This window comes from Micropterus salmoides, unplaced genomic scaffold, assembly GCF_014851395.1.
Source record: "Micropterus salmoides isolate LMB-PRFRI ecotype aquatic unplaced genomic scaffold, ASM1485139v1 Ms_hic_scaffold_15, whole genome shotgun sequence".
In the NCBI taxonomy this organism is placed as follows: Eukaryota; Metazoa; Chordata; class Actinopteri; order Centrarchiformes; family Centrarchidae; genus Micropterus; species Micropterus salmoides.
Genome location: NW_024040596.1, coordinates 31,343,730 through 31,366,642, shown reverse-complemented (window position 1 = coordinate 31,366,642; position 22,913 = coordinate 31,343,730). Strand labels below are relative to the sequence as shown.

Genomic DNA, 22,913 nt, shown 5'->3' with positions numbered 1-22,913 from the left:
TCAAACTGGAGAGAATTAGTAGGTTTTTGTCCATAATGAGAGCTCTTCTCCTTCAATCAAGACAATAATGTCTCCTACTCAGCGGTTGTAATGGCAGTAATTAATGAAGATCGGCTGTGTTGTCCTAATGAGACTTCCCTCAAGCCATCAGACCATTTATGGCAGGAAATGGTGGATACGTGCATTCTTCGTCTGACACATAAAAACACATCCATTGTTGCGTAAACCCTGCTTTGGTCTCATTGGATAGAGAGAGCCATTAATGAACAGTTCCTGGGGCAAAAGCCACAGACAGTGTAGAAGGTTTCAATTACTGGTGGATTACTGGAACTGTAAAATGGTACAGTTGCGTCTCATGCTGTGTTGCAGGAACAGTAATTCATTCTTAATAATTGTTTGTCTTGTTATTTTAGTATTCTTCTTATTTGGCCAGCTGAAATGTGTCACCATTCATTTTTTTTGTTTCACTGCATTGTGTTGTTTTTTATTTAGGACCTTTTCTCTCTTCTTTGCACTCACAGGTGCCCACCACCTCTTCCCCACGTTTCACACCCCTATCCCAATTGACATGCGACACCACGAGGGGCGATACCATTATGAGCCACACCCACTCCACGGCATGCATGGGTAAGTATCATAAAAAATCATAGTGGCATTCACAGTTCTTCTTCCCTAACAAACAGTGGCCCATCGGGCCGCTGGGCCAGTCATTACCGAATCCTGCTGTGCAACAAAACTGTTTTTTTTTTTCTAGAAAACAAAGTCTCCAAAGATATCAAATATGTCAGCTGACTTTTGGGGAAATGTGCACAAATTGATGCACAAGAGAATATTTGATGGAATAGAATCCTTGGTTTGAATACTACAAAATCAAACAGCTTCAATGCAGAGTAGAAACAAACTAAGACAAACTTAGAGAGACAATTAGGAGAGGTACATAGATACATTTAAGTAAAATTGGCAGCACTAAGTCTGATAGAATCCTTATGAAATGTTATTATTGGCTATTAAAGCAGAAATGTGTCAAATGTATTTCACACATCTATTTATTTAATATCTAAAAAACATTCCATTTTAAAAACATAAACTCACAGTATTTTAGTTAGGATAAATAGGTTGGCATTCCAGCAGTGTGCTTAGTGATGAAACTCATATTCTAACCCGACCTACAAAGAAACACTAGTTTATTTTCTGACTTTATTAATGTGGCATTACCATAAAAGTGTGGCCTTCCTAACATTGCCAGGCCTTATCTAATATATTCGAATCCAGGAAGGGAACCCAGGAGTAAGATCAATAGAGGTTTTGTGAGAACTGTGCTGTTACATTTAAATTCAGCAAGATCAGGTGATACACAGTGTAGACAGAGCTATTCATCACCTGCAAAGCGAGGGAAAGGAGGGGGAAAAAGTGTGGCTGCGAGCCCGGTTTGTTTTGATTAATGTGATGTGACTCTGACAGAGTGCTCCCACTAATTCATCAAGACCTTGATATAGTTGTCTTTTCTCCAGCATGCGCCAAATTCACCTAATTACCGCGTGTCGTCCTGGCGAAATGGAGCAGGGTGTCTGCGCAGGGCGCTTGGTGGCAGCACTTCGTCAGTGGAGGGTTGCTGTGTGTCAGGATTGTACTTCCTGCCTGAAAGATTGTACTAACTCCATATGGAGCACCCTTCATTGCTGTTTGTGTGTAATATAATTAGGGCTGCAGGTGACTCTGTCACAGCTGTCAAAAAGCAGAGCCCGCGGTACTCACTGCTTTGTGAACCGCCTTGCTCCCTGGCTGACAATGCAAAGGAATAGACTGGGGTATTCTGTGACTCAGTAGGCCAGTGCAAATACCAGTCATACAGGAGAAAGAGTGCATAGCTTTGAGTAATTTTCTGAATATCTTTTATGTTTCTTATCGATATATGCTGTTTAGTAAAGCTACAATAGAAACAGTTTTATTTGTTTGGCATCAGTGGTTTATTTCTTTGCATATATTAGCAACTGTTAGCCAATGATTTGTAGCATTTCCAGGCTCATGATGCATGCTTACAATGAAGTTATGCATTTGACATTTACATTTATTACATTTGTATTTATTCATTTAGCTGACACTTTTTATCAAAAGCAACTCGCAGTTGCTGTATGTCAGAGGTCGCACGCCTCTGTAGCAACTAGGGGTTAAGTGTCTTGCTCAGGGACACATTGGTGGATTTGTCACAGTGGGGAGTTGAACCTGGATCTCTCTCAAAGGCATGTGTCTTATCCACTGTGCATCACCACCCCTAAACCAAAAGTGCTTATAGCATTTCCAAATACTCAAACTGAAAGATATATTTGAAGGTTTTTTGAATTGCCTCTACTCAGAAACTGTGACACACGCGGGTGTCTGGATAAAATTTACACACCTTACCCAAGATAGCAGTGCCAGGACACAAAGCACATTTCTAAATGTTAAAATTAGTCACCCTTCCGTTGCGGTCTCCCTGCCTTTCACGAACTTAGCATTCCAGAGAGAAGAAACATGGCATAACAGAACTGTCTCTGGAACACATTAGGAAGAGCCTGTCGTGGGATGACAGTGGAGATACAGCTCTTATGTGCTGTTTGCTACATATTGTGGAGTCGAGCATTTTCTGTGCAAACCCACAAGCCAGGAAAGCCAGCCACCATGCCAGCATGTTTGACCGGGTAATTAGCTTCCGAAATCCAGCCTTCCGCTCCCAGAACCTCAACGACAACGCAACGGATGAGAAAAACAGATCCCCCGCTCATTCCACGGCACGTATTTATGCTTTTTGGGAAGCAGTCATAGGCCAAATTACAGCACTGAAAAGTTGAAATATGCCCAAGGTTTTTGTGTGGCAGAGCTGTGGCCTACACCGCCGCTGTACACAAACAGATGTGGTCCCACTCACCAGGCAATCAGCATGTTCAAGGCCCGCAGCCCCACAGCACGGAATGTGTTGATTAAATACAGTTTACTGATCAGCCATTTGGGTTGATGTTGTTTTTTCCCTTCGTTGTTTTGTTTTTGTTAACATGGAGAGGGGAGGGTGGGAGTAAGTGGTGGTGCGGAGGGGGGTTGAGTCTGACGATTGGTTGTCAGTGGTTTTGACAGACGTGTTGTTATCTTATGTTGGTGCCTGCTGGCTCCAGCCCCAGCTCATTGTCACATCTAATGTTTGAATTTGGATGCTCCCCTGAGTTACAGCCAGGAATGTTCTGCTGAAAAGACAAGGGACCTATCAATCAAAAGACTGCGGAGTTGCAAATCAATAGCCTGAAATTTTCACAGTTTATAGCACGGTCTCACCGTAATTGTCTTGCACTCAAAAAAGACTAAATGGTATGTGACAGCAACGGAGATGAATAATGGATAATTACCCTCTGTATAATCCCATCTCATTTAAGTATATTATCCCATCATCTGACAGAGTTCTGCTGGGCCCCTCCTTTGTACACAGCCCTAGCTTCTCAGGGAGTACAGTATCATGTTGTGTCCAAATCCACTACATCCTGATCAGGGCCCCAAAAACAACTAAAGCAGGATCTTAGCATGTCCCATGTGGGGCAGTGTGGTGATTTATCTTGATCGCCTTGCCTGCCCAGAAGTACAGAAGGGAGGGTGTCACATCATAATTCATCCCACCCTGAGCCAGTAGGGAAAATGCCAGAGAGGCAAATTCTAACTTGTTGGTCAGCCAGGAGGGCAGGGAGGCAGGCAGACAGACAGAAAGGGGACTTCAAGTTGGAGTGTGGCTTTAACACCTCACCTTGAAAACAGGTTACATGGGCAGCATCTTCTGGCAGAGGACATTGATACTTGCAGAAAGACCTATTCAAACTTTTTGAATTCACACCACAGTTAAACTAGATTGGTTGAGTTTACATATGCAATGTGAGGGCAAGGAAAGTCAGATGCTGCGTGATGATCCGACAAACACTCTGTTAAACACACTGTTTAAACGCTGAAACTGCGAAATCACCAGAGCAACACTGTAAGCTGAAACTAGCTTATAGAAATGCTCTGACACTTAGCAAGGTCACCTTCCTCTAAAACTATTATTATTCTTACCATTTGGTTCTGTTTGATTTTAGATCGGTACAGCGTTGGCTAGAACCTAACAAGAAACCTTTTTCTTTAACTCACTACTAATCCTGCTCCAGTCTGCTCCACCAATAATCTAATGTACTTGCGCTGGTATGCACTTACTCATAGGGTTACTCATATGCTCAACAAGCTGTACCATGTCCAAATCACTTTTTCTCACAACAGAGTTTTAACAATGGAACAACGGAGAGCATGTAATCACACAGTACAGAACACAGAGACAAATAGCAATTACCTCTTTGAAACCATGTCATCTTCTGACTCACATTGGCTTCCTATCCCTCTATCTATCCATATTTCTCCATAAGTATCATCCGTACATGGACAAAGTCCTGGCACTTGTATTTGGAAGTAATGAATAATTCTGACTTTCAACTGCATGCAAGGACTGTTACCATTTCTTAGATTGTTTCCAGCCAGGCAACCACCCATAGTGTTCCAGTATGATGGAAGTTTCTTTAAATGGCAGCCACTGATTAAGAGACGGGGCTCTCCCAGGGCTCTGAGGCCCTCCAAGAGCTTCCTGTTCAGTCTCTGCGACTGAAGCCTCTGGAAAACACGCAGACTTCGTGTAACATCTTGTCAGAAAAAGGGTGGATCGACAAGGCTTCAATAATGGTACCTGCCAGACAAGAGTATTATTTTCAGCCTCCTGACAGGCAACAGCAGTAAATTTGACCTTATTATCAAGGCCCCATATATACTCGTTTGAGTGATTTACTGCAGCTAGAGTGATGTGGTTTGCTATCTGCCAAGAAACAACTAACTATTGTTGATGGATATAAGTTTAAAGTAAAATGGTTGGTGGAGCACGGGGAAGGGGGATATTGATTATAATAGAAATTAAATTGATTTTTTTACCCTCAACGAACATCTATAAAGCACGCTGAGGATGTTTATAATGCAATGTAAGGCAGCTCATATTGTCTTATGAACAAAAATAATGACACTAATTTATAATAATAATTAATTATTTAGCTGACACTTTTATCCAAAGCAACTTACTAATTATGTCAGAGGCCACACGCCTCTGGAGCAGCTATGGGTTAAGTGTTTTGCTCAGGGACAAATTTGTGGATGTGTTACAGTGGGAATTAAACACCACACCAGGGCCATGTGTCTTATCCACTGCCCCATCACCACCCAATTTGGAAGCTGTTTTTTTCATTTGCCTCAAAGGATGAGGCTGGTGATGTTCAATGTTTTTCTTATTTTCAACAAATACCATGAGACTATTCTAACAGGTGTTGCCTATGTAGCCAAGGCCTGATTCCTCTGTGCCACAGAGTTTGAATTGCTGTCCAAAAAACTAACACATCAATGAGCAACACTGTTGCACTGGGTTACATGTTCCTTCATTATCAAACACACACTGTTAATTTTGAAATATATGCGACCAGTTGTTAAAGAATTATACTTTCAGTAGGGACCAAAGGACTTGGAGCACATATGATGTGGAGTAATGGACAAACACATGTGGTCTGGATCTTTAAGAGAGAAAATGAAAATGAGAAAATTATACAATAATGCAAGTCTTATCCCTTAAAAATGCAGCATTTTTATTTTTATTAGAACCATTCTCTATTTTCATGAAACTTAAAAGATATCTGGTACTCATTGTGATCCATTATTAAATCATCATCAGTCCATGATGGAGGTAAAGATGAAACATGCTACAAAGGTTCCTGTATTACATTAGACAGGTGTTTCTAATATTCTGTCCATTCAAGAAACATATCAGTATATTGCATTATACCTTTATGCTTTAGCTAAATTCTAGAAATCCAAGTCTGCGATTAATTTGAGTCACCCACTCTGATAAGAGAGAGAGCCAGCACCAGTGCCAGCTTACCCAGGTAGTCCTGCACTAATCTGAAAAGGCACTGCCAACCTCTCTGTATGCTGCTTCGAGGCGGACCGAGGGAAGCGTGTTTTTGTGTATGGAGCGTCTGTTTCTTCTCCCTTCTCCCCTCCCGCTCAGAACAGAGGGCTCTTTATGGTTGTTTGTAGGGTAAGAGTGGGCCTGACAGCAGAAATTTGGCCCTCGGACAAGGCCAGTAGTCTGCAAGCGCTTACTGGAAATGGAGCGAGGGCTGAGGCTCTGGGTTGGTTGGCTCGGCCTGAGCTGGGCAGGGCTGGGCCGGGTGCAGGTTGGCGTCGGCACAGAGACAGTGAATGAGAGACTGATCAGGGTAACTGAAGGGAGGATTGGGGGTTCTGCCAAGCATGCTTGCTAGGTCCCAGGCCCACCTTTCATAGCCACAGCCTTTAACTAAAACCTGGACCAGTCAAACTCATTTCATCTGAGTTGCATGATTTGACAGCCCTGTTTGAGATGTACACCGAAACTTTATCTTCATTTAAATCTTTAAGCTTCTTCGGAATGATGATAATCTTTACTATTTACTGACCTTAAGGAATCTATTATCAGCATTAGATGGTTTTGCACTCAGTCCAGATACAAAACTTTGGATGCAACGTAGTCCCTCAGTAGGTCATAGACTAATCTCCACATTTAATTGAAGAACATTGATGAATCATGTTACCAGTTCGTGTGAGCCGGGCATCCTTCTACATGAACCATTCCCTACCCCCTTTTCTTACACATACACACACGCTGTGTACCCAGCATGCAGTTGATACTGCCAAGAATCAAAACCACACATATAAACACTCGTGTGTTCACAGCAGCCATCGAGCTGCTAAAGTGTCAGCTTCAACAGCATTTGTTCTGAGGCTCTCATAAAGACAGCTATTCTATTATTTTTATGACATTGTATTGTTGTATAAAAGTGTCACTGTGGTCATATTTTCTAACAAAAGAATCGCCCCAGATTCTGAGACAGATTGAAGTGAAGCAAGTAATGTGTGCTCTTTGGGAGATTCCAACAGGGCTAGCATAAAGTCACTTAATGTTTGCAATTTAAAATGTAAAGTAAGGCTGAAAAATAGACAAAGAATCGAATATTTTGAAAATAAAAAGTTGAACTGACCGTGAAGTGACCTCAGACCTAAATTCCATTTTGAAAGGAGGCTCCAAAACATTTTTGTTAACCAGGCTCATTGTGTAAGGCCCTCCTCTAATCCACTGACAGTATTACAGTGAGTCATTAGTCTGGTCATTTCTGCTAAAGGGAGGACCCTTTTTCCTTCATAGGTTCCCTTTAGGGTCATTACCCTCAGCCCACATGTTCTTTTTCTTGTCTTCTTTAGAGAGATTGAATGATGATTTATAGTTACTTCCATGAGAATGAAATACTTGTTTTATGTCTCATTGCCACATAGAGAAATCTACTTTCATCAAGACAATGGGTTATGGGGTCCTAGTCTTCTAATGTGCATTTAACTTAATTGAAATCCATTGTTTTATGTTATTTTGAAATGTAATTTGTAGCCAGTTAGCTAATATTTCCATAAATATTAAACCCAGCCAGCTTATCTATATATATATAAAGTTTCTGAACCATTCCTTACTTGTGTTGTCTTCCAGGTATGTTTTTTTTTTGTCTTGGACGAAATTTACTTTTAAGCCAGTACAGTACTGTAACATACCTCTCTGTCAAACCAGACCACAGTTTCAACTAAAAGTCAACTTAAATTTGAATCCCTGCCCCCTACAGTGTTGATTGACAATTTATTAGTTACTGTTAAAACAGCAATATAACCACACTTTGTCATTGAGCTTTTCTCTATTAGTCATCATTCATCTTGCTTGAGTGTCTTTGTGTGGGCTGAATTTCTACCAGGTGTTCTCACCACACACTGAGGAAAACTGAAGCACACTGGGTTAACATAAGTAGTAGGGCCCCTTCAAAGGATTGTGCCACTGCCAGCGGCCAGCAGACATTTTTATCTAGAGTTCAGCTCCTCAGGGCTATCAGGAATTACAACGCCCGCTTGTCTGTGTTTCTGCAAGCATTACCTGCCAGAGATGACGTATTTACTGTATAGCTGGATGTGACCGGCAGGCTGTCGGACATGGTGGCTGTAGGCAGCTACTGAAGGTTTTGAGCATCCGATTGCACCATGCAATACATGATGTGAGAGACCCTGTAGCTTTGCCCACCCAAAAAGACCAAAAATACGTTTCCTGGTAGCCTTGCAGTCGAAAGCCCTTGGTCTTGACTTGTCTGTAGCTCTAGGCTTACAGTAATAGAAGAAGGTGAACAAAAGGGGATTATTATGTATTAGCTGTGGGACTGGGGAGGGGAAAGGGCGTAAATGGATTGAGACTGACACTTTTGTGGAATAACAGAAGTTAAGGCTTGTCTATGAACATACCAACGAAGATCACTCACAATGATTACTGAGCACAGTACAAGTAATCAAATTATACACGCTGTCTCCACTCCCTCCATCTCCCACTATCTTTTTTTAGTCTTTCTATTTATCTCTGAACCTCATCCTCCCCACACCCTTTCTTTTTCCTTCTTTCACTGTCCCCTGTTGCTCTGCCTTCCTCTTTGTGTCATTTATTTACATTTTTCTCATTTTTACTCCTCCATCACAGACCTCCAGGACTGACGGGCAGTCCAGTCATCTCAGATATTTCCCTGATCCGTCTATCACCCCACACGGCGCCTGGGACGGGTGAGTCACCGTTCAGCCCTCCACATCCTTACGTCAGCCCCCACATGGAGCACTACCTACGCTCGGTACACGGCAGCCCCACCCTCTCCATGATCTCAGCGGCCCGAGGACTGAGCCCTGCAGAAGGTAAGATTTACCCCACATACTGGCATTGTAGCACCACCATGAACTATAACATCTATTTATCTACAAATTGGTGCTGTTAGTACCAACAGAAAAAACAAACAAGATGTAGGAGACTATTCACGCAGAGGAGAAGCAAAACAAAGACAGCCCAGTAGACCCCATCCCACAGTGGTCATTTGAACTTATATTAAGGAGCCCCAAAATACACATAAAAAACATGTTGTGAAGTGGAGCATTTATTATTTTATGCATTCATTAAAGGAAGGAATCTCTGTCCTTCTTTTTTCTGCATGTGTGCCTGTATCTGATTTTCTCGACTATTAGTCGACTTCACACTTGGCGGGTATATTGCTGAGGACCTAAGGGAGTGCAGTGTTGGCTTTGGTACAATTTGGCCAGGTGGTCATGCTACAGCTACAAACGTTACATTTGGCCTGTGAATTTTGAACTGTAAGTCTCATATGGAGATTAGTCTGGAATCCACAGAATCCAGGAAAAAGTTTTGCTCCTAAGCCAAGCTGATTTTCGTCTAGATTGTTTTAGAATTTTGTCCAAATTATTTTTTTCTGTTAGTCCTCCTGCACATCTTGAGCAATTTTCACCAAATTTGATATTCCATACAGTTATGCTGTAGCTGGCTCTCATAGTGTGATAAAATGCTGTGGGCAGGGCTTGTATTACAAAAAATGTCATATGTCCTGAAGGCATTACGCTATTAATGGACATGCAGATATGATGTCTGAAAACCCAGGACAAATTCAGTGCCATTTGGCCAACAGGTGGCACTGTAGGATCATAACCTAACAATAAAGGAACTAATCTGTCCTTCGCATATCTCAAAAAACGTACCTCCCATCAACGAATCTATAGCTGAGGACCCAACGGAGTGCACTGTGAAGTCGATCGGATGATGGTTCTCGATAATGTAGCACTTCCAGTGGCCAAGCAATCTGCCTGCTCCGAAAACTAAAAGTGTTGCGCACCCATCACTGACTCCATGTGTGACAATCTTAACAAATTTTTCTCACTCCAGTACCAATTCAGTACACAGCTTTAGCACATGCAGTATAGTATATTCGCCTCTGGTGATAACACTGGGATTTGGCTGAATATCTAATTCAGCCTGTCAAAGTAGAGGGCAGTTGGTTTTGGTTTTGTTAACAACACTAGTCTACAAGCACATTTTCGCTGTAGGTTGAACACATACAAGTATATACAAACACTTAGGCAAGTATATTAACAGTACATAACTATGGTACGCACTGGAACGAAGTGTGTGAAATACATGTAGATACTTATCACATTCTGTCTTTTACTTGTGCTCGTATAGATGCTCAGTGTGTCAGTAACGTTAAATGCCCAGGCACACATGGTCATCCATAAACACTCACACACATTTTACATATGCAAGACGGAAGCCCTCAGTCTTAGTCTTATTATGATGCATGCAATGTACACAATCTAAAGAATAACACGATGTAAGAAATGTTTCAAAGGTGGCTATTCAGCTACTTTGACCAGTTAATATTACAGAGGTAAGTTTTGGGTTGAGCGGGGTTTAGAAATTATACAGCATGTTCGCTATAAACCAACTCCGTCTACTTGGCTGCAGCTCTTTGCATACACACTTGAGTTTACACAGTTGATTATTTACCCAATGGTGATAATTAGTCTTGCACCGTATACATTCCTCTACATAAGGTACTGAAGTACACCTTTCATCATGCTTGTTAAGGTGTTTTTGCATGTGTGTGCATGTAGGTGATTTGTGGATGTATCAGGTGTATGCTTTGCGGTACGGGCAACTTTCCTGCTCGTTTGTACGTATGTTTGGGCTGGAGGAACCATTGAAATCAGCACAGACAGAAACACGCAGTGCCCCTGAACTACTGAGTTCACATGATGACAGTCTGTCCTCGCTGCCACTGTTCAAACAACAGGTTGAAGAAGTGAGGAGCCACAGGCCTGCACCGGCACCAATAAATCACCAAGCACACGCTGCTGGCAAGAAATGCCTCCCCGCCTTTCAAGAGAAGCAATGCGGAAGAGATGCTGTCACTGATAAAGTGGCAGGGAAGTATGGCACCAAATGGAGTGCACTGTGCAGCTCCATTCCACATAAATGAAGTCTGTGGAAACACAGAGCTCAGTGGAGCATGTGTAAACCTCTGATAGAGATACCTTCATACCAGACATGGAGATTTATTTGTGAACTGATTAAGATATACTATATAAATTACCATGATGCCATACTCATTAAATTAATTTAATTTAATCAGAATTGCGACATCTGGCATGTAGCTGTGCACATGTAGCACACCTTTACCTACAGCATCTCTGGAGTCCAAACTAGAATGTCATGATATTGTTGTAAAGGGAAGGAGCATGTTGTAATGCCTTTGTAGTACACTGAATATCTGACTATTTGCTATACAGCAGTAACACCTACTTTTTAGCTGTGCTAGTGTTGTGCTAAGGCGGTGAACATGATGAACATTAACCTGCTAAAGTTCAACATGTTATCATTGTCATTGACATGGGCATATGGCTCAAAACATCACTGCACCTATAAGCACAGCTGTAGACTCTTAAGCTGTCTCAGAAATCACCCCCTATTTACGACATGGTGCACTACATTTACCCTCTGCCATTTTGAGAAATGTATGTCCTATATAGTGCCCTTAAAAAAAACACAATCAAAAGAAGTAAGTAGTGTCCATACCGTGTAGGCTACAATACTTTCTGCAAACAAAATTCACACAATTCAATGCATCACATTTTGTAGAAAATTACATTACGAAACTGTACTGGCTGATATTGTTTCGGGAATCCTCTGTGTCATTGGATTTCTGTGGGATTCCTGCATTATGGGAGTCTATTTCACTTGTCATCATGGGACTGACACGGCAAAGGAATTTAAGTCAATGGGAGTGGGCGGGAAGGGAATCATACATCTACTTTTTATATAGAAATATGCATTTCTAATAATAACATAATAAACACTGTTTTATTTTTTTTTATGGGGAACAGGATGGGACAGGGGGTCATTCTTCTGCGATTGGTATGAGACCTAAATAAACAATAAAGTAAAAATCCACTCCTGTGCCACCCTCTACATCATACCTGTCGCATTCATTAGTGTCCAAAATCTCAATTTACTTCTTCTAATAGAGTAAACTTTTGTGGAGTGTTTATTGGGACGAATGAGTGAAATCAGACAGAGTTAGTATTGTTTAATTACAATCTACACAACTAGTTTTTGTCAGGTTTTACCGGAACCAGTGGAGTCTTTCATCCCTCTGTGTTCAACAGTGAGGTCACACACTCAAACACAAAATGCTACTCTGCTGAGGCGGTAACATGATCTGGCAGCCATGGAGAAACCAAAGGAATATGCCCGGGTCGCTGCTGCTGGAGCACAAACACACTGCCTGTGTACTGTTACTACAGCCATGGCCTAATAGGTTCTGATGGATCCAGATTTTATGGTTTATGTGTGTGCTTATGTGTCTGCGTGCATAGATGGTGGAAGAGGCTGTGGTCTTGCTCCCCCAATATCCCACTTGGCCCCTACCCAGTGATCCCATCCCCCCACTTCCCCCGTGTTTCTACCAGCATGCATATTAATCCACCACCGGCCCACACCCCTGTCCCTCTGCACACTCTACCCACTGGGGGAGGGAGGAAGACAGAGAGCAGGAAATGTAGGAAAGAGGAAAACCAATCCATCTGTCACTCTTATAGTTCCTGACACTTTTAAATGTGGCTTTACTTGGTGCAGGTGCACATTTCACATCAATATTACCTTTGCACATGCAGTAGTTAAGGCTTCCTCAGCATTATGAGCGTGAGTGTGAGTGTGTGTGTGTGTGTGCACCTGCACTCTGTGTATGATTTCAGCCTGTCAAACTTAATGCATACACAACACCACAGAAGTGCAGGAATGTGGTATCCCCCCTATCCATCTCTCCCTCTGCTTCCTTTATTCCCTTGAGATATTTTCCCATAACAAAGCAGGCCTCAAAGACATCACACATCTTTTATCAAAACCCTCATGCCCCGGGGCATGCACATACACACAGATCTTCAAACCTGTAAAGCAGGGCACTCGTCTCCTCTGTTGAGTGCTTCTTGCCACCTTTCTGTTCTTGTTTTTTTCATTGTGTCAAGGGATATGCCAAATGATGTTGATGTCATGAAAATATTACCTTATTAGAGAAATACAAAATCAAAAATGGATTTTGTTCAGCTCCTCTGACTTGTCAATTCATGTTTAGCATCACTGCACAGGTTATGACCTCTGTGCTGAAGCACCAGCAGGAATTGCAGCAGTCTTGACAGAACTTACCTCCTGGTTGCTTAATTCTGCAGTGTTGTATTATATTAGTGTTGTATATTGTTGTATTATAGTGATATTGTTCAAGCACAAAAAGGATTTTTTGTTCCTCCCATTTCTGCTGCAGTGACCCACGAACACCTGAAGGATCGTGCCCTGTTCAGTCTCCCCCCTCCACCACCAGGGGCAAACCCGACAGAATACTACCACCTGATGACCAGTGCCAGCCAGCGAAGCCCCTACACTGACCTGCTGATGCAGAGCAGTGCAGCGGCGGCCGCAGCAGCAGCGGCTGCAGCTCATCTACCAGATTACATCAGCCCCGTGGATGGTGAGGATAAAACATCTTGCTGTGTTGCCTTTTGACACAAATACAACTTGATGTTTAAATGTACCAACTAATGAATTTACCCTTTGGTGTAACTGCACATGTGCTGGTAAAGGTTGCTATTTGTTATATGAGAATTCCGCTATACACTCACTGGCCACTTTCTTAGGTACACCTTGCTAGTAACGGGTTGGACCCCCTTTTTCCTTCAGAGTTGCCTTAATTATTTGTGCATAACTTCAACAAGGAGTGGGAAACATTCCTCAGAGACCTTGGTCCATATTGACATGATAGCATCACGCAGTTGCTGCAGATTTGTCAGCTGCACATCCATGATGCAAGTCTCCCGTTCCACCACATCACCACCAAAGGTGCTCTGTTGGATTAAGATCTGGTGACTGTGGAGGCCGTTGGACTGCAGTAAACTATTGCCTAATTTTGGTGAGCCTGTGTGAATTGTAGCATCAGTTTCCTGTTCTTAGCTGACAGGAGAGGCACCCGGTGTGGTCTTCTGCTGCTGTAGCCCATCTGCTAGCCAATCAGACCATTCTCTGTAAAACCTAGAAATCCACTTAGGTTTACAGTTAGCATAATCATTTCACTACAAGACTTAACACTGTTGGATTGTAAAAACCCCAACCCACTCACAAGTGTACATTGGTGTTTGTGAGTGGTGCTTCTTTTTCTAATAAATGATCTTTGGATAACAGGCACTGGCTTGCATATAAGCCAAGTTTTATTTCTTTACTTTTATTACTTGTGGCATTAACTTTAATTAGTTATAGCTGATATGATCTGCCAGTGGCAGAAGTGATGGCCCGCTAAAAGTGAAAAACTGAATGATTTGCATATCAGTCTTTGCAAATAAAAAAGAGGGAGAAGATTTGTTAGTCTTGGAGCCTATTTATAAACCTGGAACCAGATCCATGCCTGTAATTGAAGCTTACTGTATTAACAGCAGGATATATTAGAGTAATATTTTCATGTCAAAAATACTCTCGGACTCCCATTGCAGTAACACTAAAGCACATGCATGTTTTTCATCTCTGGTAAATGAGTTAACAGCCATCTTGCCTTTGTTCTCAGTACCAGGTATGTTGATGCCACCCTCTTACACTTCCTCTTTTCATGGAAGAGTTCCCCACATCAAAGCTAGTGGAGCTTTTTAGACTTATACGCAGCATTGGGGCCGCGGCCAGTTGAGGGTTGAGGGTGCATATACACTAAAACCCCAAGGCCAGGAGCTCGTAAAGACATGTTACCTTGGAGTCTCTCATTCTGACTGTGTTTCAGGTGTGTTTTTACTGTTATTATGAGTAACATCCTACAAAACAAATCCAGAGCAACCATAAAAGGTCAGCATGGAGAGAGCTGTGAGACCTTTGTGTCTGCTCTCAGTGTTCCAGGCAGTTAAGGCAGGGATTAACCTCATGGGCAACATGAGCTGTCCGCTTAAAGGCAGGGATGAGGCAGCTTAACACTGACACACACACACCCACACAGCGGCACACAAAATATTTAACAGCCAGGCAAATAGGCAAGCAAATGCTCACAAACTTGTACACGTGTTTGCATACAAACTCACAGAGACCAGCCTGTTCTTTCATGCTAGTGAGAACCTCGGCCCTCGATCAAGATGACGGTCAGGCACCAGAACAGACGTTTGATTTCAGCAGCAAAATGCATCCAAGAAACCTTCAGCCCTTTATGAATGGGGAATAGAAAGCGCACAGAGTGGAAAACGTCCGTGAAAGTCAGCCTTTTCGATGTCCGATAATCAAACACTCCCCTTGGCACGACGATCGCTGTGCTCCAGGAGTCCTCGCTCTTTCTTTCATCCCGTCCAACCACCCACCCAGAAAAAAACCCCTGCCCCGCTGCTATCACCACCACAGTGTCATGCTCTCCGAAGTCACTGCATGACACTAATGCAGGCATCCCCACGCACAAGTAGGAAAACACAACAGAGAAAAAAAAACAGAATCAGATATGGGATGGCTTGGCAATTAATCTTTTAAATTGCCTCAATCACTTAGTTAAACACAGCAGTGCTGAAAGGAAGGCTCTGGCAGGGTTAGGGGCCTTGCAGACACTGTAGACCCCCTCTTTCTCCTCCCTCCTTCTCCCCAGCTTTTTTCTGTAACCTACCTCCAACCACCTCAGTGACCGCCGCTGTGCTGCCTTGCCCACACTTGTTTGGCGAGGCTGTTTGCTCAAATAGCCACAAACCCCACCTCCATCACCCCCACCGCCTGCTTCAACGCAGTGTCCACACTTGCTGCCACCAACCCAGCAGCTTTTATTTAGTGTTCTACCATGCTAGCAGTGATGTGGTCAGGCTCGGGCCACTCTGCCAGTCTAGAGGCTCTTCCATTGCGGCCTCCAGACACAGGGTCCATATTGACCAAGCAGCCAGCTAATGGTCATCGCGGGCAGCCTCGGCCTGAATCAAAGGCTTCATTTATTGCCAGAACGTGGAAGGAGAACTAGTGGCAGAGGTGGCAAATATGTGCTTCATCCCTTGCCGTTGGTTTTGGAAGGCAGTGCAGATAAAACCCATATTAAAAATCAATGTATGCACTAATATTCAGCAGACCCGCCGCAAAAACTGGGAGCCCTCAGTGAACCCATAGAATGCCCCCCCCCACCACACACACACACACACACACACACACACCACACCCCACCCTCATTTTCCCTCAGGATATGTGAATTGCAAGGCTTATGGTTGGACCATGAAACACTGGGTGCTGCTGTGAAGAAGTGTGCTGATGGAAAAGTTGTGTAAACGAGCATAGGTGAAGGTTTTTGGACACGCCTGCACGTCTTACCGTTCCACGTATGAGATTTAGGATTTACTGTTGGGCAGTAAATCAGTAAACCACAGGAATTTCTCTACTGAATATGAGGAAGACAACATTTCAAAATGATGCCATGAAGTTGTTTGAAGTCACAGACTTTAGGGGGACTTCTTCCCATGTCCCCAGTTAAAACACCTACCCAGCAACAATGGGTGTTGGATTGCTCCGGTTTTACTGTGTAAAGATCCATAATTTTTTGGGCTTTCCTCCCACTGAATTGCCACATGACAGTGTGATGGACAGGACTTCTAGACAAACATGGTGTTACAGGCAGCAGTAAAGGCCCCACTGAAACGCTTAGCTGCTTCTGTAAGTCAGTGCTGGTGTCTAAGGTGTGTTTTTCACACATTAATCACTGTCCTTATCTGACTAGTGACATGGAGACTGAGAGGAGCAGACAGGGCTAAAACAACAAAAATACATTTTGCTCCAAAGACACACTGTTAAACAAATATCGATTTCAACAAGTCATTAAATCTATTATTGTCTATTTACTTTTTTAAAACTGCCCAGTGGTTTAGGGTCACTTCAGTTCTGCAGAGGATAAACCAGGCCAGGCTCAGTTCACCAGAGAACCAAAGGAAAACTTTGGTTCTCTGGTTCAAAACTTGGCTCATGTTCTACAGTAAGCTGGTCTCTGAACCCTGATGGAAGTAAGACAGAGACACACCAATTCAAACATTAGTGAAAAGACATTTAAGCATGGTTAGCACTAGCACTGGTACACCACCATTGCTGTAAGTATAAAGTCACATTATGGTATTTCATATTGGGAGGCATTGAAAATGTTTGTATATGAGTGAGCAGGTATGTAAGGGCTGGGTGGGCAGAGAAATATCAGAGCGGTTTGCGGGAAACTGCTGAAGCTCCCACGACAAAAGCAGCAGCCAAAGTAAACGTCTGCCATCCCGAGGAAAAAGATTTCAGTGTTGATGCAGTGGAGGGAGTGAGGGAGATAGGTTTGTGTACTGATGTGGTGGTGAGGAGTGAGGGAGTGAGGGAGGGACCAGTCCCTTTAGACTGCATACACAAACACTTAACTATATGTTGGTTCATGAGCACATGGGTGGAAGTGTGTGCATAAACACACTGGCAAAAACAACGGCGGCTTTGGGCTGGACACTGGGGGCTCATAGAGAATTCAGCACGAGCCCCCTCACTAATAAAATTCACAGTGTTGGTATTAGTGAGATTTAGTAGGGAAAATAAACATTTTCCCACTCCGGCTGGCCAGGGGGGTGGCTAGGCAGGCTGAAAATGTGGAGGCCTGGGGCCCTGCTGGCACGAACTCAAGCTGGGGAATAATGGGGGGGGCGAGCTGAAGAGCAGCTCCCGTTCATCATGGAGAGGGACTTTGCAAAGGCCTGCTTCACCCTAGACAAGGTCAAAGTGGACAAGCCTAGCTTTAGACTGTCATCAGCAATTTTGTCTTTTTAGTTTAATAATGCGCTTTGGTGTGTCTACTTCATGTTTGTAGCAGGATACTAGTTTTTAACTCCATTCCACACCCTTCCAAGAAGATCATGAGTTATGGAATGACAGAAAAGTAAAGGGCTTTGCTTCCCTATGTTTGTCCTCTGTGTCATATTAAGGAGGTATGACCTTAAAGGTTAAAGTCTGAGAACAAAACTCTTATGTGCACTACTGATTACATGAAAGATTGTGACATAAGTGGCTGCAGCCTTGTTCTACAACATGGACACTGATAACACATCTCTGGCTCTTTTTAGGTAAAACCCCCAGGCCAGTTGTGTATACTCAGCATACTTGCATAAATGCAAAACTAAAATATTCAAGCTTAACCCATTTACAAGATGGTCAAAGGAGGAGAAACTTACTGTACAGTAAACCTCTCCAACCCACAGAATAAAATACCAAAAACCCATAAAACACAGTAAGATCATACTCTTGGCTTGACTCTATGATCTGAATTCAGTCAGAGCAGATGCTATAATTTTTTTATGTAAACTCAAGCACATATTTCTGTTAGCAGAGACTGCATGTTCACACGTTCAAGGATGTTTTGAGGTTTGCATTTCTCAATACGTGTTTGAGGATATATTGGCACTAAGCTAAGCTGTTGGCGCTGTTTCTGTATCCAACTCAGCTGCAATCCAGCTCAGACTGCTCATCATTCAGTTGCTGGAAGAATTCAACTGTCTCTTTTAGCTCCACTGTCTCCATGAACTCAACAAGAGGCCAACTGCCCTCACTCAAGAATAGGCGGTGAAAACCAATCTGAAGTTGCAAGTGCTTTTTTCTTTTAGATAAAGATGATGGTCACAGTCCCAGTTTTGGGATATTATTGGAGAAAATGCTACGTACCACTTCTTTGCAGAGCCTTACGGTGACCTTCCATGTGCTTGGGGCTAGGATGACACTGAGAGCTAGCTGCTTCTGGGGATTAGCACAACCCTCCAATTAAAGTGTTTTCATTTTCCACAAAGCCATTTCAGTTCAAACAGGAGGCAAATGCTTAAAATAATCACACACACACTCAAACACGTACACACTCTTCCCTCCCATCCTTTTCAATATATATTTTTTTCTTTACTGTATCAATGTGCACTGGAGCGCCTGTAATTATGACTCGCTATATAAATCCAGATCCCACAATTACAACCAGCCCAGGATACAGTCCCACATAGAAATGGCACACACACGCACACACACACACACACACACACACCATTTTACCACATACTACCGCACCGCCATGGTCTGTGCAACATCTGTTTTCTCACTCCCTGCCGGAACCTGCTCACCCTTTCAATTATAACCACTACCTATAAAACACCCCTTTACCAAGTGGTGAGAGGTGTGTGTGCAAGTTTGTGTGAAATTTGTTCCAGGCAAAATTAGGTTAGACCAATGACATCCATTGGAACAACACCGAGCTAAACAAAGCTAGCTTGTCCGCACCTCAGTTTTAGAAGACTAAACATTACATACATTTAGCTTTGTTGCCGGAGGCGTGAAGAATTCTTCTGAGCTGAGGTTGATGTATAGATTGAGGGGGTGGTTTGAAGATGGAGGGCGGTGTTCTAGGCACAGTGCCCAGAAGGGTGAGGCAGGCGCCAGGCTACCCGGCCACCAGGCTGTGAGGCCTGTTTTCTGCTTTATAGAGGGGAATATTAATACACTTATCTCCCATTAAATCTGTTGGCAAGGCAGCGAGCTCGCCTCGCTGCAAAAACAGCAAATCCTCGCAGCTGCACGACCTGTATGGCGCAATGCATAGCTTATCAAAACTCCTCATTCATGTTCCCAAGTGGAGGATCGCCTGCCTCTCTCCACACAATGTGTTTTTTCTGCTCCTTTACTCTGTCCCTACTCCTCTATGTAGTTAACCAAAGATGACACATTTATTTATTAGTCTTAAAGAGGCACATTCCCAAGGAGCGTTTGTTGTTTTTGCCAACTCTTTCATACACATCTCTATCATCTCCACCAGTCTTTTTTTTTTTTAGGCCCCTGTCGTCTGCAGTCTGAAGTTCCCGGGGGCCTTTTAACTAAGTGCATATGCCTCCGCTTTACGACTCGCCACCTCCAAACATAATAGTTTTGAAAGTAAGATCCTGGTTTATGGCTGTAGGTCTGGCTCGGTGATTATGGCGGTGCCTGGACTCATTTGTCTTGAGGGCTTGTGAGTTCCACCAGCAAAGAGTCAAGGATTGGCTTCATATTGAAAGCAGTGGAGTTGACATGCAGCAAATGTGTGCTTAGGTGAGTTGTGATGGGCCTATTATGAGTTTCCTGCCTCCCGCGCCTCCGATGATGTATGCTGTAAGATTTCATTAATTACACGTGTGCACAAAGACTCACATGCCCGTGCAGCTCTCTGTCCCCTCACACTTCGAAGCAGCACCTGTTGGTCCCAAGCAAGTGCTCTGTCTCTGTGGGATTGGGAGTGGGGGCTACATGCCTCAGAAATTAAGAAATACACACATGAATGATTGACTATTAGTATGTATGGAAAAATAAATAGCCTTCTCTTCAAGTTCATGGGAAAGTATCACCCCCGTCATGTTCTTGTGCTCTTTTCAACGAGAATTAGAAAACAGTGTAGCAAACTGGTCTAGCGGGCGGCCATGAACCCTACCTTCTTTGAGTCAGCCTTGTTCGTTTTTAATGGTATTCTGAGATCAATTTGTTTAAATTGCCTCCATTTACTTGCCCAAGTACAACGGTCTGAAAGAGATCTCTATCACGGTAATTACTGAGAATGATTGGGGCGATTCATTATGCATAAGAGGATGCGAATGTTAAATAGGGGAGCTGTGTGTGTGTGTGTGTGTGTGTGTGTGTGTGTGTGAGAGAGAGATGCCGGAGATAGTGTGGCTTAGCATGGCTGTGACCTCCACTAGAATGCTCAGGACTGAATGCTACATCAACAACATGCTCCAGCGTAAATGCTGGTTTTTATTGAGGCCAGGCAGCGAGTATGATGCATTCACACATTAGTTCTCCATTCTGGATAACTGTGAGCCATGACAGCAGTATCTTAAATGTTGACAATAATAAACACAAGACATCATACAGTACATTTGTAAGTAAGTAGTTGATCTCTTTTGAAATCGTTCATTCCGCTATTAATGCTGATTTGGCTGACATTGTCTCTATTGTGTCTTTGTGTGTCTGTATCCAGTATCACGTTTCTCGAGCCCACGGCTGACACCCCGACTGAGCAGGAAGCGGGCGCTGTCTATCTCCCCACTGTCAGATGCCAGCATTGACCTGCAGACCATGATCCGCACCTCACCCAACTCCCTGGTGGCCTACATCAACAACTCCCGTTCCAGCTCAGCCGCCAGCAGCTCCTATGGGCACCTTTCAGTCGGAGGGATCAGGTAGTCAGACAGTGCACATGCATACATATCTAGCAATTACAAACATGCATACACGCATTTACATGCATATACACACTTGATACATGCATACATAGTTGAGATTATATCTGGGACCACTCTTTTTGGTGAAACAGTAAATAAAAAAGGAACAGTCTGAGCGATTGTGTAAAAGTACTCAATTAAGCAAAATTCCTAGATATCTAGTTTCAGTAACTGTCTTTTACTGTAATCTTCTGAAGCAAATTTACCACTAACCATAATTAGTAGTATTTGAAAAAGTTGTATCCAACCGTATCCAATGAGGCCAAAACACTTTAGGGAATGGTCACATTTGCACTGGTTTGTGAATATTGACTTTATTTCCCAGTCACAGCTATTAAAAACCGTGAATTTAGTTTGTTTTCAGCAACAAATGCAAGTCAATCTTCAGAAATATTTGTATAAAGCTGACCAGCGCCTAGCCAGCAGAAATGCTATCTGAGCAGCCTGGTTCTCAGTAGTAAGCCAGTAATAAGACTAGAATAGATGACACGTGCTATGCAAATGTTTTCTTACTTCTCTGTACAGCTGCAAACACATCAGTGACCTTTTTCATTTTTTTTGTTACCCTCACAAACACGGTCCTGCTGCTTCAGATGCACTATTTACTCCTGTTTGAGTAACGTTTCTTAAAAACTACAGTGCACTGCTGTTTTAGGAAATTGTTCAGACTTACCTCTTAAGTTTAAACAAATGGACTTGGGGCTGAGGTAGGAGTCGGAAAGTGCTGAGAGACAGACTGACGCAATCTTGGTTTGGGTCTTTTCTTGGGATTTGCTGACAATGCGGAAACTATTGTAGAAAGCCAATAATAGCACAAGAAATACCATGATAGTAGCTTACACTGCTAGGTGATAATAAATTGCTACTAGTGTCCGACTAGCATGGCTAGTAGCCTGGCATGCTAACACTTGGTCTAAGTGTGGGTTTCTTCTTTGAGTATTAGCCACTAGACCATTCATATTTTGCATGAGTTAACTTCTTTCCTTTTTCCTCTCACTCAGCCCCTCGTTCAGCTTCCCTCATCCCATCAACCCAGTGGCGTACCAGCAGCTGTTGTCCCAGCATAGGACGATCAACGCCTTCGGCCACACTCCGCCTCTCATTCAACCATCGGCGTCCTCTTTCTCTACTCGCCAACACCCCCTCACCGCTTCACCTATGTCCACCTCCCACAACGGTTCCAGCTCTGAGGCAATCCAGGTAGGAAGGGAAGGGAGCCTTTTTACCCTTGAATGTTACAATTTCAAGTGTACACTACTAATAAAATGTACACAGATTAATATACACACATTCTCTCAGTCTTTCTTACAATAAAACCATTTATATGGATATGTAATGTGTGGGGTACATTGAGGTTTTCTCTAACAATTTCTCCTACCAAATGGATGATTTTTCATACAAAAATATGCAAAACTTGATCCTGATGCAGGAAGCAGCCATGTAATGTGTAAAGAGGAAATTTCCCCAGTGTTATAATGATAATATAACAAGATCTTAAAGTTAGCATTATATTAAGTGTCATTCCCCCAAAAAAGTCATGTACGTTGAGCAACCATTCAGAGTAGAGCTAAAACTAATGATGATTTACATTACTTGAATACTAATGTATTCAGTTTTTCAGTTCATTGGTAAAGCATGTAGTCAAACAATTGCCCAGCACAAGCTCACAGAGCCAAAAG

The 22,913-nt window shown here is 43.0% G+C and overlaps 1 protein-coding gene across 2 annotated transcripts in view; it reads left to right on the top strand.

The window, feature by feature from the left end:
* gli2a (GLI family zinc finger 2a) overlaps positions 1–22,913 on the top strand; it is a 79,412-nt gene that overhangs the window by 44,783 nt on the left and 11,716 nt on the right. For both annotated transcript variants that reach the window (XM_038719677.1, XM_038719678.1), the window contains exons 3-7: positions 522–627; positions 8,612–8,817; positions 13,281–13,484; positions 20,991–21,192; positions 22,236–22,434. In XM_038719677.1, the coding sequence (XP_038575605.1) occupies positions 522–627; positions 8,612–8,817; positions 13,281–13,484; positions 20,991–21,192; positions 22,236–22,434 (917 nt within the window). The remainder of the gene's footprint in view (positions 1–521; positions 628–8,611; positions 8,818–13,280; positions 13,485–20,990; positions 21,193–22,235; positions 22,435–22,913) is intronic.